The 15999-nt window shown below is 38.5% G+C and overlaps 2 protein-coding genes across 2 annotated transcripts; one reads left to right on the top strand and one right to left on the bottom strand.

Annotated features, from left to right (window-relative positions):
• Positions 1–12: 12 nt before the first annotated feature.
• LOC131768711 (uncharacterized) lies at positions 13–8618 on the bottom strand. Its single transcript, XM_066173402.1, has 5 exons — positions 8400–8618; positions 7761–7851; positions 6517–7624; positions 5267–5697; positions 13–4876 (listed from the first exon to the last, which is right to left on the bottom strand). The coding sequence occupies exons 2-5, from the start codon at positions 7819–7821 to the stop codon at positions 1239–1241; spliced, it is 5238 nt and encodes a 1745-aa protein (XP_066029499.1). The 5' UTR covers positions 7822–7851; positions 8400–8618; the 3' UTR covers positions 13–1238.
• A 74-nt stretch (positions 8619–8692) lies between these two features.
• LOC131768722 (schlafen-like protein 1) lies at positions 8693–14999 on the top strand. Its single transcript, XM_066173620.1, has 8 exons — positions 8693–8792; positions 10177–10464; positions 11221–11326; positions 11481–11553; positions 11901–12009; positions 12863–13007; positions 13625–13708; positions 14499–14999. Exons 2-8 carry the CDS (start codon positions 10178–10180, stop codon positions 14601–14603), a joined length of 909 nt encoding a protein of 302 aa, XP_066029717.1. The 5' UTR covers positions 8693–8792; position 10177; the 3' UTR covers positions 14604–14999.
• The last annotated feature ends 1000 nt before the right edge of the window (positions 15000–15999 follow it).

Raw genomic sequence — 15999 nt, 5'->3', positions numbered from 1 at the left:
TTTTGCCTCTACTGAAGAAAATAAAATTTCGATCTACTTCTATTCCAAAGCAGTGAAACAGCTGCCTTAATAATTATTTTTTCGTTCCCTGTCACTACATTCGTCCGCACGAAGATATTTTCCCTCTAATTCGGACAGACAACTAGATAACACTGAGACAATAAAAGAACTGTAGTAAATACAAATTGTTTCAGGTTGAACAAGTACCAACGGAAATGAATTAAAATTCCAAAACACCAATCAAATCCTTAGTAGGTAATTGATAGTAATTGATAGTTTCAATTTGAAACCGTTTGTCTATTTCCTCACAACCGTAGGTTCATTGTAAATTTGTCACCGTTATAACTTTCGTTTTAAGGATAGCAGCCAAATTCGGGATGAGCCTATTTTTCTGATGAAGTACACACTTTAAGCTGGGCACGGAGGTGAATTTAAAATGCTTTAATGAAGCCATAGAAATTCTGACTGGTTTTAATCCTAAAGGAAATAACTAGAGAGTGCCATTGTAAAAAGGAGGGTATTTCAAATTGAAGAGAACAGTGCTACTGTAAAAACATGCCTTCCAAGATGAAAAAAAAGCGTCCACTCTCAAAAATTATAAAGCGTTCGCTACTTTTCAGATCTAATACAAAAATCCAATTTCCGTGTGCACTCTTATATCAGAGCACAATTTTTGATATAATACAGAAATTCCCATTGATAAAATTATTTAAAAAAATAAGTACCTATATATATATATATATATATATATATATATATATATATATATATATATATACATACATACATATACATATTAGTCCAGGGATACGCAGTGTTTGCGAACACTGTGAAGCTTGGAAACTACAATAAATGTCCACTAGGAGAATGACATATAAATGATGTTTTTCGTGTTTAAGGTCCCTAAATTACTCCATCTGGTCCTGGTTTATCGATCTAGTTTCGTTGTTGTGCGGGAGTACCATAGAATAGCAAAAATATTTACAAAGAAGTATTTTTCTCAACGTATAAAGCTGGAAAACTTCAATTAATAACAGCCATAGGACGCCTTAGCATTAATGTATAACTAGAACGTCAACGTGCAATGTTCAATTGCTGTCTCTGATTCAAATCGAAAGATCAAAAATCAATGAGACCCTAGCCAAACCGTGGGGTCCTTAAAGTACTAAAGAGTTGCATGTCTTTTTTCAGTTCTAAATCCAAAATGCGTCCATCAGTATGCTATTTCCGCATTTCTCTCAACCACGCGTTGGTTCTTGTGATTCGAAAGTTATCCCGTTAGCAACAGGGCCATGGAGATTGAAGCTAACTACAAAGTACACCAACGTCCCCGAGTTGAAGTCTCTTTCTACTTTGCCGATTTCTGCGTTTTTCCCGACGTAGAGCTGAAGATTTCCTTGCACCAATTCAATATAAGGATGGCTCTTCCGGCGACCGGATGACTGTTCTGAGACCCGTATCCTTCCCTTGCATTCCAACAATTTTTTGCGACTGTCTACCCGCCAAAATTTTGTAACTTTATCAGAGTCATCTGTAACGTAATCAGTTTCTCCTCGCAGAAGGCCATTGCGAGTGATAAGACGGGACATTCCTTGTCCTCCTTTGCCAACAAACAAAGTCGACTGAGTACTTCGAAAATGATTCTGGGACTTCTCTTGGCACATCCTTAATGCTTTGGTGTACTTTGGAGTAAATTCAAGTGAGTTACCATCGAGTATCTCTAAGAAGTAAATAGTCATCTGGTAAAAATAAGGGAGGCAGTCGTGCGGAGAAGCATCGCGCCATTTCTCGCTAACAGTAAGACCTTGTTCAAGACTGTAACATCTTTTCCCAGTCACCAAGACACAAACTTTCATCAGGTGGTACGCGAGCCTATAGTCGTTCTCCACCAGCACTAGATCTTCCAGAAGTTTCAACAAATACTCGAGGATTTCGTGGCTTAATGTGTCAATTGGATCATCGCCACTCAGAATGAAGTGGGCCTGAAGCTTCTTGAGCTCTACTTGTGAAGATCTCGGGAAGTTAGGAGTACTACATAATGCTTGACAAGCTCCAATTAAATCATCTGCATTCCGCTGTCGCCCAGATACTGAAAGTCCTCTTTTGAAGTTAGAAATTAAAGACAATCGAGCGCTGTTACAAAGTCTCTGAGTTTCTTCGGCATCTGTAAGATTAGGGACACTCTGGCAGATTCCATCCACTATGTCCAGCAAATTGAATGAGTCACTGACACAGGTCCGAAAGAAAGGTGGTGATTTGTTGGTAAGAAACTTCAAGGTTTTATTGGAGTCGCGATTGCAAAGATTTTTCATGATCCATTGGATGCATGCCAGCCAAACTTCAACCTCTCCAATTAGAGGATGGGGATAGGTTGGTGGAAAGTTTCGTGCTTCGTGGTGGGCCTGGAGTACCTCTCTGGCTAAGCGTTCAAGCTTCTTAAGATCTATTACCCGGCCAGATTTAATCTCACACTTCATTTCATGAAAGAGAACGACTCCTTTGGTGTGATACAAGCTACGAAGTCGTACTCTTGAATTGTTGGCTTTGAAAGCACTCTCAATGAGCTCCTTTGCTTTCGCAAACGATGGTGGTTCCTTCTTAGCGAGAAATCTTGCCGCGTTTGCATATACAGCGGCATCATTTGTCTTTATAGCAGCCTCACAGAAGATTCTTGCCGCATGCTCTGAATCCATACATTTGAGTTCTTCAAACAATACTGAAAACTTGATCTTTCGCCCATATTTGTTGTGGAGAAACAGTTCTTCAAAGAGGGGCAGGAAGCATTCGTGTTGGTAAATAGGTAGCTGAAGGAACTTGTTCACTATTCCGAAGAGATCACACTCCTGGACCTGTAAAACCTTTTTCAGAACCAAATCCGCAACCAGCGGATGTTGAAGAGTGTAACTTTCGAGTGGCGCTTTCTCTGGTATACTCAATCTTCCTTTGAGCCTGGGAGGGTCTGTAGGCACCATTAAATTGAGCAAGTGCTCTGTAAACAGATGTCTGATGTCTTTATAGGTGATTGGCTTATCACCGGTGACGCGGATGTACCCTTTGAATGCTTCATACAGGAGAAAGGCTGGTGTTACATGATTTGCGTATTTCTGCAAGAAAGCCACGACCATAGCCATTTCCTGTTGGATGCCTCCCATTTCGTCGAGAGTGTCTTCAATTATCCGTTTTAGCTTGGGTTGAAACTCTTCCATCATGGCAAGTAGAGGGAAATGAAAGACACGACACAGCTTCTGCTCTTGACTCTCACTTAATGACTGAGCGATGTATTCTTTGTACTTGGATTGAAACTCGTTTAGATCAGCAAGCGAATCCTCAAGCTTAACGTTCACATCAAATGCATGGTGAACATGAGAAGACTCCTGGGCTACCCTCTTGGTTGACTTTGAACCATGTTTGCAGCGTAATAGCAAGGCTCGTTTACCTTTGTTGCAGAGCATTCGTACGAGTTTGTTTGAGAGAGCTTCGATCGATCCAGAGTGTTTTCCGTCGATTAGGATCAAAGGTGATGTATAGCAAAGTTCCTCTAGTGCTGAAATTCGGTCAGCAAATTTGGTGGATAGTGTGTTGTCGTCATCGAAATAATAACGAGAACTGGTTATTTCCAGGATTGCACAGGGGTAGGCTTTGTGAAGGTCCCACACAACACGACGAGCTATAGTGGAACCACCTGTTCCAGGTGAGTGTCTAATTTCTACAATCACGGATCGTGTCAAACCCTGGTCGAGGAGACGTTGAACATGGCTTCGAATATCCATCTCAATTTCTCTTCGTGCGTCGTGGTTGTCGTAAAGACTTACGAGTGAGATAGGATTTCCTGAAATGAAGGACTTTCTGTGTTCTTCGAAAAAATTTTCCGCTTCTGCTTCATCATGTGAGAATTCTGGGAGATCTTCACAGCCACCATAAAGGATTTGAAGGTGTTCTTTGAGGTACAGGAACTCATTCTGGCTTAGTCTTGCAGGAATGCCAGCTTGCGAAGAGGGCATGCGATACTCTTGTGTTGCTGTAGCGCCAAGCATTTCTGACAGTCCCAGATTAACAAGTTCTGGGCTTAAGTCAAAATTTCGCACCTCAAACTTTCGTGAGATCCGGTGGCAGAACTTGTGCTTAAACGACACAAATTGTAACTTGAACTCGTCAAAGTTTTCGATGAGACGACTCAACGTTACCTCCAAGAAGGATAGACTCTTCTGGCGAAATGGAAGGATAACGCACACGATAGGCTTTTGTTTGTCAAACTTGTCAGGATCAGAATAACATCCAAACAGCCTACTGATGTGTTTAACCGAAGTAGCCTCCCAATCCGGAAACGACTGCGCACTTCCCTCTGTGTCACTTTGCCTCCCATTGACGAAAAGCCACTGCGTTTTCTGAGGATCAAGTTGACGAAGCAGACCTCCCATGGTGCTTTTCCTCAGCTCTGCAGGAGTTATCATGGTGACCAAGTTGCTCTGCCCTTCCTTTGACGTAAATTCATGATAGAATCCTTTCTCTTCAGACATGGGATCAAAGTCCAACACCATCTTCCAAGTAACACCTCTCAAAATTGAAAAGTGCTCCAGATCTTCAGAAGGAAGAGAGTCCGTCACAAGAATGTATTGGTTTTGGTGAGATTCGAAATCTCCGACCATAGCACAGAATTTCAGCCATTCATCCCAATTGGGACCACCTAGATCCTTGGGACTGACAGGAGTTTGAGCCGGACTGCTAGGTGCTTGGTTTTCAATGATTATATCCAGTTTTTCGTCCACCTTTCCAAGATTGGCGTTTATTGTATCCAGCTTCTTCTCGTAATGAACGAACCAGGCGCGCTCTGCCAAGAACCGCTGCTTGTAGTACTCTCCAGAGTAAAGAACCTCATCTGTAAAGAGTACATGTTAGTGTTATTGTTGTGCCTTTGGTGAAGTAGAACCCAGCATATTGAAAACAAGTCTGAGATATTTTGTTTGCTAAAACATGATCCCTGATTAGAATCGCTTTGTCGATGAGCAGAAAAGCTGATATTCCAAACGATAGACACCGTTGGCGCAGGGGTCTGTGAATTGATTTTTTAAAGCATAATTAGGCAGTTACATCATTTGTTAGACCATTGAGAGCGAAATGAGAACATCTCTTACTCTCTGTTTAATCGTTTACGTATCCAGTCTATCTCCCAGGAAAAAAATTAGTATTACTGAAACTAAAAGAAAGTTGGGGAAAGTAGCTATTGTGTTCATAAACAGTACTGTAGCAGCATGATGCATGTGGATACCTGACTGGTGAATTATGTCTGCAATATCACTTTCATTAGCACCAAGGACGACAAAGTTACTTGATAAATGAGGCCATAAAATTTTGAAATCGTCATCAGACATTGACTCTGAAGAAGGATGTCCGAGCAACCTGTTTCGGGCAATTCTCAATTCCTGCAAAGCACGGGTGAAGTCAGGTCTTTTGTTTATTTCCAATACACAGCTCCTGGAGTTGAGAAGTACTTTTGTCATTAATGAAAAGTCCCATTCATTAATGTCTCCTTTATTGAAGCTATCTTCTTCCTCTTTGGTGAGTTTCATCTTCCCTCTATCGATTCCGGCAGCATCTGATGGTTTATTGGTCCACGAGGGATTGATATCCATGAACAACATGCGAAGCGCTCTCAGACCAACTCCGTAGACAAGTTTGAAAATGCACATGATGTTCCTCCTAACATATCCAAACAAATCAACATAACATTAGTGTTTCACTTTGTTTGAGGGCTCGAAGGGAGGTGCCCAAGAAAAACAATAATGAAATCACAATGATGAATAGCATCAAGAGTAGCCTGCATTGCGGGCATCTTATCAGGGAGAGTTAACGTTCCGAACCTTGCGATCGTTTATCAACCGGCCATGTTTAATTTGGAGTCAGAGTCGAAGATTGGGGAAGGGGGCAAGGAAAGGTGAAAAGACCCCAGCCCCAATCCTCTCCTTCTTTGTGACCGTCGCCCACCCCTTTGTATACAAGAGAGGATCCCTCCAATTTTTTTCACCTGGCATCCATCTGCACATCAAAATATTACACACTGTTTGATCTTATTAATTGAATGTGGTTGCCATTTTCCCCTAATTGAAAACCTGATGAATTGAAAAAAAAAAACAAAACAAAACAAATCATGGGCGCTTCATACACAAATTTCATATAACAACTATTAGGTTGACAGTTTCCATATCTTAGGTTGGCCTCCTTATGTTCTCTAACCCAACCTACATACACATTGACATCATTTATCACATTTATGAAGCCCCTTTTTGTTGATGGCTATATCATTGTCTGAACAGATATTAAACAAAAAATTAACATCCGCTAAAGAACTGGCTTCCAAAAGGAATAGAAATGAAAGCAAGACAAGCTAAAGAACAATACTTCCGAGTGCCATCGCTGCACACATAGACTAATGCTAGTGACAGATCAAAGTAAAAGAAAAAGTACTTAGCTACCTTAATTTGTGTTATAAACAAGAAGGTAAAGACTGAAGTTACTTACTCTTCGCGATTTGCTTGTCTAGTGGTTGTACTTCCTTCATCAGTCTCCTGAATTGGCCTGGCTGTGTCCGTTAATGAAGCTGGTTCGGTAGATCTGCGTAATGGAAATGCATTCATATGGTCTTTTACAGCAGTCATTTCACCCGAAGTTGTTGCAGTTGTACTTATAGCTAGGTCAACTCCATTTTTACTACCTGGCGGCGGGTTCGCCTCCTCATTTTCTTTTCCCGTTTCCTTTTTCTTCTGATTCGTCACAAAAGAATTAACTTGAACAAAGCTTGCATCCTCTGCGTTTGGATTCTGATAATTAGTTGCATGTTGATCACCCATAGTTGTCAGTAAGTATTGATGTGAGACGACCTCTAGAGCTGTTTCTTCCTCCTTTGCATGCTCTAAATCTTCATACCTATCACGTATATCGTGAACTGGCTCTTGTAAATTAACCGGGTCATCATCTGCAAGGTATTGAGCAGAATCATTCCTCTCAGTTTTCTTCTTCTTTTTCTTTTTCTTTTTTTTCTTGTTAGTAGAGCTGCCTTCCTGATAAGAGTCGCCTTCCCCATCCTTGACTGCTGATGAAAGTGCACTGGCTAACTGATGATCACCCATAGTTGTCAATAAGTGTTGATGTGAGACGACCTCTAGAGCTGTATCTTCCTCCTTTGCATACTCTAAATCTTCATGCCTATCACGTATATCGTGAACTGGCTCTTGTAAATTAACCGGGTCATCATCTGCAAGGTATTGAGCGGAAGCATTCCTCTCAGTTTTCTTCTTCTTTTTCTTTTTCTTTTTTTTCTTGTTAGTAGAGCTGCCTTCCTGATTAGAGTCGCTTTCCCCATCCTTGACTGCTGATGAAAGTAAACTGGCTAACTGTATGGAAGAATCTGTACGTGGCCTTGTTGTTTCGACCTCAGTCGTTGCTGATAGATGATCAGTAGGATTTGGAGGCTGATCTTTTCCTGAACTACTTGGGAAATTTTCACCACAGCTCTCATCCATCACGACATCTGTAGCAACAACTGCAGACTTACGTTTTTTCTTCTTGTTCTTTTTCTTCTTTTTGTGACCGTGACTAGTATCAGTGATCTTGATTTCTTCCTGATCGTCTGCCATGTAATTCGCAAAATGAAATGCACTCGATCAAATTCATGAAGGAATCAAGCGTTTGTAAATACATTCGTTAGAACGTTAATAACTACCGATTGCCTGAGGCAAGAAGCGTTTCAATTTACGAACAGTTACCTTCATTATTAGCTGTCTGACATTCGTCTGTCAACGGGTTATCGCTTATAGTGGCCTCCATTGCAAATATTTACATAATCCTTCCGGGGTCCTAGAAAAGTGAGAAAATTTCAACATTTATCTCCTCATAAGTTTTCAATTAACGCTATGTTTATTTATGAACTAACTAGTTACAACTTTATATCCAAAATTTAGTCAATATGGTAAAATAAATCAGATCCAGAGGTAGCGAATACTACCTTGAATTATCGTGGCTCTCGCAAACTCTCCATGCAAACCCGAATCGTATCGGATCAGTCGAAATTTTGAAATGTGAATGGCGATGTCAATGTAGAGTCGATCTTGAGTATTACAAATATCACAACAAAAGCTCGGTTTAAGAGTATTGCAATTATAGTGCATCACTTTCCAATCATTAACGGTACCTTGTCATAACTTTTCACATAAATTCTAATAATTCTGAGTTTACATAAGGTTATAACTACAATTGTTTGGGCTTGGTGTCGGATATTTAAACAGGTTTTGCAGTATCTCGCGAGTTTCGGATTAAAACATCAATTTCAAGCTTTTATGAAGCTTTTTTAGTCGAACTGATGAAAGATAATCCACTTAATAAATGGAATACAAGAGTAAACTTGCCCAGTCGGTATCGTTGTGGCTACTGGACCACTTCCGCTGTTATAACAGACGGACCTTGTTTTCAGTCAAAATAAGGTCTCCTGAACCATGCTGTCATGCTAACAACGGAGATCTTCTCGAATTTTATCAGCTTTAAGAATTTTCTATACAAAAACAGCCGCGGTTCTACAGAATAAAACAAAATTGAGCCGTCGGTTCGTTACATATTCGAGCAAAGGCCTGTGGGGTGCGGCAGTATGTTCTGCATGCGCAGAGACCTGGGTAAGACCTCGACTCAGTGTCATCGTAGAACTCTTTGACATGATGCTGGAGTGGGAGTTTTAAAATTTGTTGATCAACACGCGAAGAGTCCGAGTTCTGTGTCCAAGGATAACTTACTTTTGCATACCCAAAGTAAGTTTGAATATTTCTTGTCTTTCTTTTGAGGACCTCTCGAGATCTTGTTCCTGTCTGGCTTTTGAATGACAAAATGGCGTTTTTGGTCTCCGTCGTTGAATTTGCGCGCTCGCACATGTACAAACGAAAACAGGTCAATCGATCTCATTCATGCACAGAACTTTTCCTTATCTTTTAGAACCCAATTTCTAATCACTTTAGTCTGAGATTAGTTCTGGAATCCAGCTTTCTTTTTGTGATGCAAATCTTTTAAATCAATAACTAAGGAGAAATAAGTAGATGTGACTCGTAAATATACGATGTAGATATTTTATGACCATTTCACATTTAGAGACTAATGAAATTTTTGCAAACGTTTATTTATTGGTATCAAGTTGTGGAAGGTCTTGAGTTTGTGTTGAGTGGATGGCGAGGGGAAGGGAACAAAACAGTTACATGGCAAACAAAGTACCGCCTCTTTCTCTCCAGTCAGCTGGGAAGCTGACTGGAGAGAAGTAAAGAAGTAAAAAATCGATTAAGAGGCCTCAGAACCATTGAAATAGTTTTCTTACCGAAGACAGCTCTGAATCAAAACTTATTACAATGATTATACAATGTTTAAGATATTTATGCAGCATTATTTTGACACACACGTTTCTTTTAGCATGCCCGTAATCCCATCCAGTTATTCTCCATTAATTGAAGCTATGAACAGCAGGTTTTGTCGGCTTACCAGCTTAATAACCTGAGATAACTCATAAATATAATTACACCTTCAAGAATCTCAAAATCCCAGAATCAATGTGCACAAGAATGAAGGATAAATTGAGAGTTATAATTACAAACATCAGTTAGTCAGCCAACTTACCAGAAAAGACCCTTGATTTTTTTCTTAATTCAAATTGAAGGACATTTGCACCTGTAACAGGGGGTCACCCATGGGGAATGACAAAGTGACCACTAAATACAGATTGACTACTTAATGCAGGTTCCACAGTAAAGAGGTATTATAAAGGGCAATACAACAAAAAAAGCAATTTATACCATAATTGACCACTCAATGTACAATAACTTGCTTAAAAATACCATTAGCTTTGATTTTGGGAGATGAACATGGATGAAATATACTTGAGAACTTGTTTTAGTTTTATTTGAGTTCTGCTCTAAGTGATCATTCAATGTAGGTGGAAACAATACAAGCAGCATGTTAAGGGTGATTGAGAGTGCTTTATAGAGGTGACTGCTTAATAAAAGTGAAAATTAAAGCATGTAAGGGGTAAGAATTTTGGAACTTAAACAGCTGACTAAAGGTAGTTTTGCTTTAAGTATTCAAAATGTGATCTGCCTAAATTTTTTACAAAGTAATACTAACATGCAATGTATTCTGTTGTGTCATATGCAGGATGAATTTCTTTAAACGAAAACGAGATCCCAGTGATCAAGAACAGATTGATGCAGAAAGAGGAAGGGACACAAAGAGACCCAGAAATATTGTATCACTGATCAAGAAAGCTGGGGATAGTGTAAAACAAAAAATAACTGTTGCCTTTAAGGCACTTACAACACGCACCTACAGACATGATGTGAAGTCATTCCTTTTTACAACACCTGCTGGCCCATTGCGGTCTTCGAGGTACATAATGACCCCCAGTCAACCATTTAGTGCTGCAAAGTCTTCTCTTGAATGGCGGTAGGTCTTCTAGATGTTTGTGATTTGTGATCACTCTCGTAGAGCTTAAATTCTTGTTTCTTTCAGCCAGCTCTAGCATGATACACTGAGAAAGGGAGTGATCAAATGAGCACAATTTTATACTTTTATTCTGATGGCCTAGCTTGAGTATTAATACTGCAACTTAGGAAATCCCTTCTCTTTCATGTAACACTGTACCTTAATTTAGTTGGCCAGAAAATGGTTTCCCATTAAGATAAACCATCTTCATTTAGCCTGTTTCACCAAACTGACTCTGGATCAAGTCATAGCTAGTGCTTGGTGTCAATTTTCTCTCTTACATTAAGTGATGGGGGGGGAGGAGAAGTTTTCTTGTCTGAGGGAAAACCAATATTCCCAGTTGAATCATGTTCTGGAAACTGGGATTAACTTGATAGTTAACTATCAGTTGATGACTTCAATGTAATAGTGGTAGACACAATACCTTACATGCAATGGTTTGCACTTGACTCTGGATGTTTGTGTGCAGTAGACACTAGAAGCTCTTTCAGTGTTTGTATCCTCTCAGCAGTGTAAACAGGTATTTAGTAACCTGTTCATAAGGCTGGAGCTACACATACATAGAGTTTGAAGAAGTGCCAAACCTTTCATGTTACTTTATAGAACATGGGTAACTGAACATAAAAACTTGATATTCAGAATGCCCATGAAGTTGATATTTTTATTAACAATAATTTATATGACTGGATCCTATGTATTTCACTTTGAATCCTGCAGGAACCACTCTTACTATGTTTTAGACAGCACCATCAATGTGACAGAGAGCCATCATCATGAGTTTAAAACTGGAGGAGGAAGCTACCCCATTACAATTCTACCAGAGGTAAAATTAAAAACAAATAATTAAGTAAACATATAAATTTTAAATGGGGTCTGAGTGCATTTCAGCTGCCAAAATTGTCTTTCTGAATCTCTCTTTTCCTTTCCCTCTTCCTGTTTGTTTTGATGATTTTTTGGTTTCCTTTCTTAACTTACAGCATATACAAAAGTACGGCAGTGCTTTTTTGAATACAGATGGAGGTGTGCTCATTGCAGGAGTCCTTGACAATGGTAAGAGACACATGTCACTTAAGGAAGAAGGAAAACAGTAATTGAAAGGAAAGCATGTGGGAAAGTGTCTATATGAAGTGGCTGCAGTTACATGTATTCAATTAAAAGAATGTACTTTTATATACAACATGTATATTATATCAGATGCTGTTTAAACTGGGTTTTTTGATAGTTATATATGATTGTCATCTATACTGGTATGTTATGGCAGAAATTTTCTGATAGGATCAGGAGGCTCATCCAGAAAGCTGGCTTTGAAACCTGGTATTTGCTCTGCCAAGTTCAATCCCTCCCATTCGATGAACATTATTTTATTTGTGAACACCTGTGGTTTCCATCTTTATCAGGTGCTGTTCGTGGTGTTTATTGCTCACCAAGAATGCAAACTAACATCAGGAATACTGTCAGCCAAGAATTTGAGAAGTTTATTCCCTATGTGGATCACTCTTTATACAAGTAACTATTTATTAGAACCAGACAAATAAATAATATAAATGTTTACATGTGACAAAAGTGAAAGGTTGACATTAGTACTATCCACCATTTGTTTTCTCAGCTGTAATAATTCAAGATTAAGAATGAATATATATGATTAATTATCTTTGAATAAATTAAGTCAGGGAAATATCACGAATAGGAATACATGTTTTGATGTTCTTAAAGTTTGCATGTGAACTTAATCCCAACATACATGGGCAGAACATTTGACTTCTTTTTATTATAATTATATTTATTTATTATTCTCACCAAAATCACATTTGATGCTGGGCTGACCCTTCTTTGTATATCCTTGGTACAAATTATTCAAAACACTTTGCAATGGTTTGGAAAATGTTCAACATACATGATATCAGTTATAGGAAAGCCAAGCTTTGAATGATTTTTGCACTATTTCATAAATAAATGATAAACATGTTTTACTTATCATATTCTTTAAAAGATTAATCTTGATGAAATAGGGTGGTCATTTTCAGTGAGTTGCACCTATACATCACAGGAAGATCTCTATATCTCTATTACTCATGGAGAGATCGAGTGATTAATATAATATGGGAATCTTAAAAAAACATCAACAGTTTCATGAAGGTTAAGAACAATTCAAGGATGGTTTGGATGGACATGGTGCATAGGACTGTGTACATGCTAGTGAGAAATGTAAAATATTTAAGAGGTACCTTGATTTTTTAAGATGCACCCTTGGAAAAACTAATTACTTAAAGCAATTTAAAATATTTTATGAATGTTTTATAATGTATATACTAGGTACTGATGATGGATAATTTGAAACTTTCCTTAAATCTTTGCCTAGGGTAAAATTTGTTCCTGTAATTTATCAGCCAACACCACGAGAAAGACGAGAGGGACGGTATATCTACGTAGCAGATGTCTTTGTGATAGAGATCTCTGTTAAGGCTGGTGTTAAAGGTGAATTGTACGAGACAAGAAAAAACCAGGTAAAAATAGGAGACAAGTGGCATTGTTACTGTTTTCAATATCATCACAAGTGCTCAAAATTGAATTAACTGTATTTTGGCATGTTTTCATCAAAGACTAAGTGGAAATGACCAATTGCATCTGCCATGAGCCTAAGTTTACATGTTGGATGCACCAGGATGGAAATAAATGGAGTTGTTCATATTTCCCTAAAATTTTCCCTTAAATGGGTGCTTTAAAAACTGCCATGACTATTTATGATGATGATGTGATTTTGGATGTCAAGACATTGCCATAAATAATACATAATAATTCTGAAATGTTCCACAAAATAAAGACAGGCCTTAGTTTTTTTTTTCTTTTACATTTACATAAATTAGCCTTCCTGTCCTTGAACAACATCCTCCTCTGACCCCAACTTCCTCTTCTTCCCCCCCCCCCCTCCTCAGGCAATAATAATATTATGGACTGGTCCCAGGAAGTGAAAAAGGCTAAAGTTGGTTGAGGTTGCCCCAAGAGGTGATCTTCCTAGTAACAAGATTACTTGTGATGAAAAAGCAGAAAGAAGGACAGTGACAATCATACATTCTACATCAAATTTTACACTTGCCAACTCTGTTGATTTTTTAACTTACAGGTGTTCATTCGCCGTGAAAGCAGTGTCCAAGGACCACTGAACCCTCTACAGATCAAGGACATTGTAATATCCAAATATCGTGAAGTGAGTTGATTGTTGTAAATATACTTGTTAATCCTTGGGCCTTCTTCCTGTGAATTTTAACTAATAACCTTTGTCATGTTAAAACTTTAAGATCAGAAATACTCCCAGATTGGGGAATGAGATCTGGTGTTTCTTGTCTTCCTAATTAAAATTTCCTTCATTTTCTTAAGTTCTTACCATATGACTGTGCAGGACACCTAGCTAATCTTGAAGAGGACATACACTGAAACCTCAGCCCCCCCCCCCCCCCCCACCTCCCTTCCCCTTCCAAAAAAAACAACTCCATCACAAGCTAGAAGAGAGTGTGCACACCCAGAAAAGTCACACCTACCTAGAATAAGAAAAGGGAAGCACCTTTTGTTTGTCGTAATGTTAGATGTTTACCCACAGGATTGGAAAATCAACTTGAGATATTGGATGTCTGCATGCATAAAATAGATAAAGGAAAGTATCTTGAACAAGCCATGTCAATTGAATCAACTAAAATAGAAACACAGCTTCCAAATACCCAAGGGAAGGCTGAAATCAGACCAATGAGGTTGTGGGTAGAATACCCTGGGAAATTACACTTGCCTGTGTACAAAGTGCAGTTTCAGACCAGTTAAGCCCCATGACTTTTTTTCTTGTGCATTAATTTTCAAGTCCATCGATGGAGTTCCATAAGCAGAAGTGTCTTTTTGCCATCCAAAGTAAGCGAGTAAAAATGTTTATAGTTTCCAGTTAAACTCTGCTGAAAACTATGAGAATATGGATGATGTCATTTTGCTCAGAAAAGAAATTTCTTTTCCAGGTTATTGAGCTAAGAAGAATGGAAGCTGCCTTGGCTAAAAATCAAGAGCCAACAAGTAAACAAAATTTCCGACAGAATAGAAATGTTATTGTGGTTTCTCCTTAATGTTGTGGATTGAAATGGAGATTGAAAGAAGCTATGTTAATTGTCTATTGTACATACTACAGAAAAAGTTTAGTTTAAGAATTATTATCTCTGGTATATTGAAGTTTAAAGTTTGGTATTATCAAAAGAAAACATAATTACTGAATGCCAGTGTAACAACTTTATTTAAAAAAAGTTTATATATTTTTGCATTTAATAAATTTTTATTCTCTCCTGAGAGATACAATTATGAACAAAATATGCAACAGAGAAAATCTGATCCTTGTAATTTTTCTTTGATGTTGTGAGTTGAAATTAATAATTGAAATGTTCAATTTAATGGAGATCTTTATTCCCATTGAGTTTGTATTCTGGTTGTATATCATACAGAACAGTTAGCATTTAAAAGAATTGTGTTTTTTTTGCCAAGACGTCAATGATTAAAGTTGGATTTTATCTATTGTATAATTCTACTTGTTAGTCTCCTTACTGCATGTAACTGCAAATTTCACAATCCAGGAATTTCTGGATCGATGTCTGTATCTAAGCAACAACACACTTACCCCTCTCCTAACCCATCGTTAGACCGAACTTGTTATCAGTTCACATTAATTCGCTTGGTAGTATTTCCCTCCTTCCCAGCCCTCTCTGCCAAAGGCGCGTTGCTTGAGAAGACCAAACAGCGGCTGCTTATCAGACCAGAAGCCTCCTTACACTTACTTACCCACTCAGGATGAATGACCACAAAAACTAACTTTACTGTCGTCAAATGATTGTACGCGTTTACATGAAGAAAGGAGTGAAGCCTTACCGGGGTTGACCCGACTGGAATAGAAGGGTTGAAATGATTTGTTTTATTACTGCATGTAAACACGACCCAAAAGCTAACCTGAATTGATACTTAAACTCAAATAACCATATTTCGTTTGTCTTGTTTTTACATCATGATCCTCTCCATTCAGACACAATTGACTTTGTAATTTCTTTTGTCATCTTCACACCCCATTTTGCTTATTTTTGGTCGAAAGAAAGACAAACCCAGTCGAGTTTTGAAGCAAACCAGACATTTGTATAAAGTTTTTGTCTTTAGTACTCTTTGCAGTGATACAACCCCGGACTTCAAAATAATCAGAACTTGTGTGAAGAGGCCCTAGGGTAATGTGTATTTGAATTTATCGCTTGATCCCCCCCATAAGGCTCTATGATAGTCTTATGACCCCTCTCACTGCCAGTCAATTTTCCCTCCCTTTACACTTTGTTGGATACGACTGACCCACCTTCCGCGCCCACTGACACAATGTGATCCCCAAAATCCTCCACTCCCCCCTCCCTTGCGATAAATGATGAATGGTCCGTAAAGAGATTCAAATTGTTTAAAACGTAAATATTTTGACGCAGGCGATTTACGAAAAATTGG

The sequence above is a fragment of the Pocillopora verrucosa genome, chromosome 10, assembly GCF_036669915.1.
Source record: "Pocillopora verrucosa isolate sample1 chromosome 10, ASM3666991v2, whole genome shotgun sequence".
In the NCBI taxonomy this organism is placed as follows: Eukaryota; Metazoa; Cnidaria; class Anthozoa; order Scleractinia; family Pocilloporidae; genus Pocillopora; species Pocillopora verrucosa.
The sequence above is the reverse complement of the archived record's forward strand: the minus strand, read 5'-3'. Positions and strand labels throughout refer to the sequence as shown.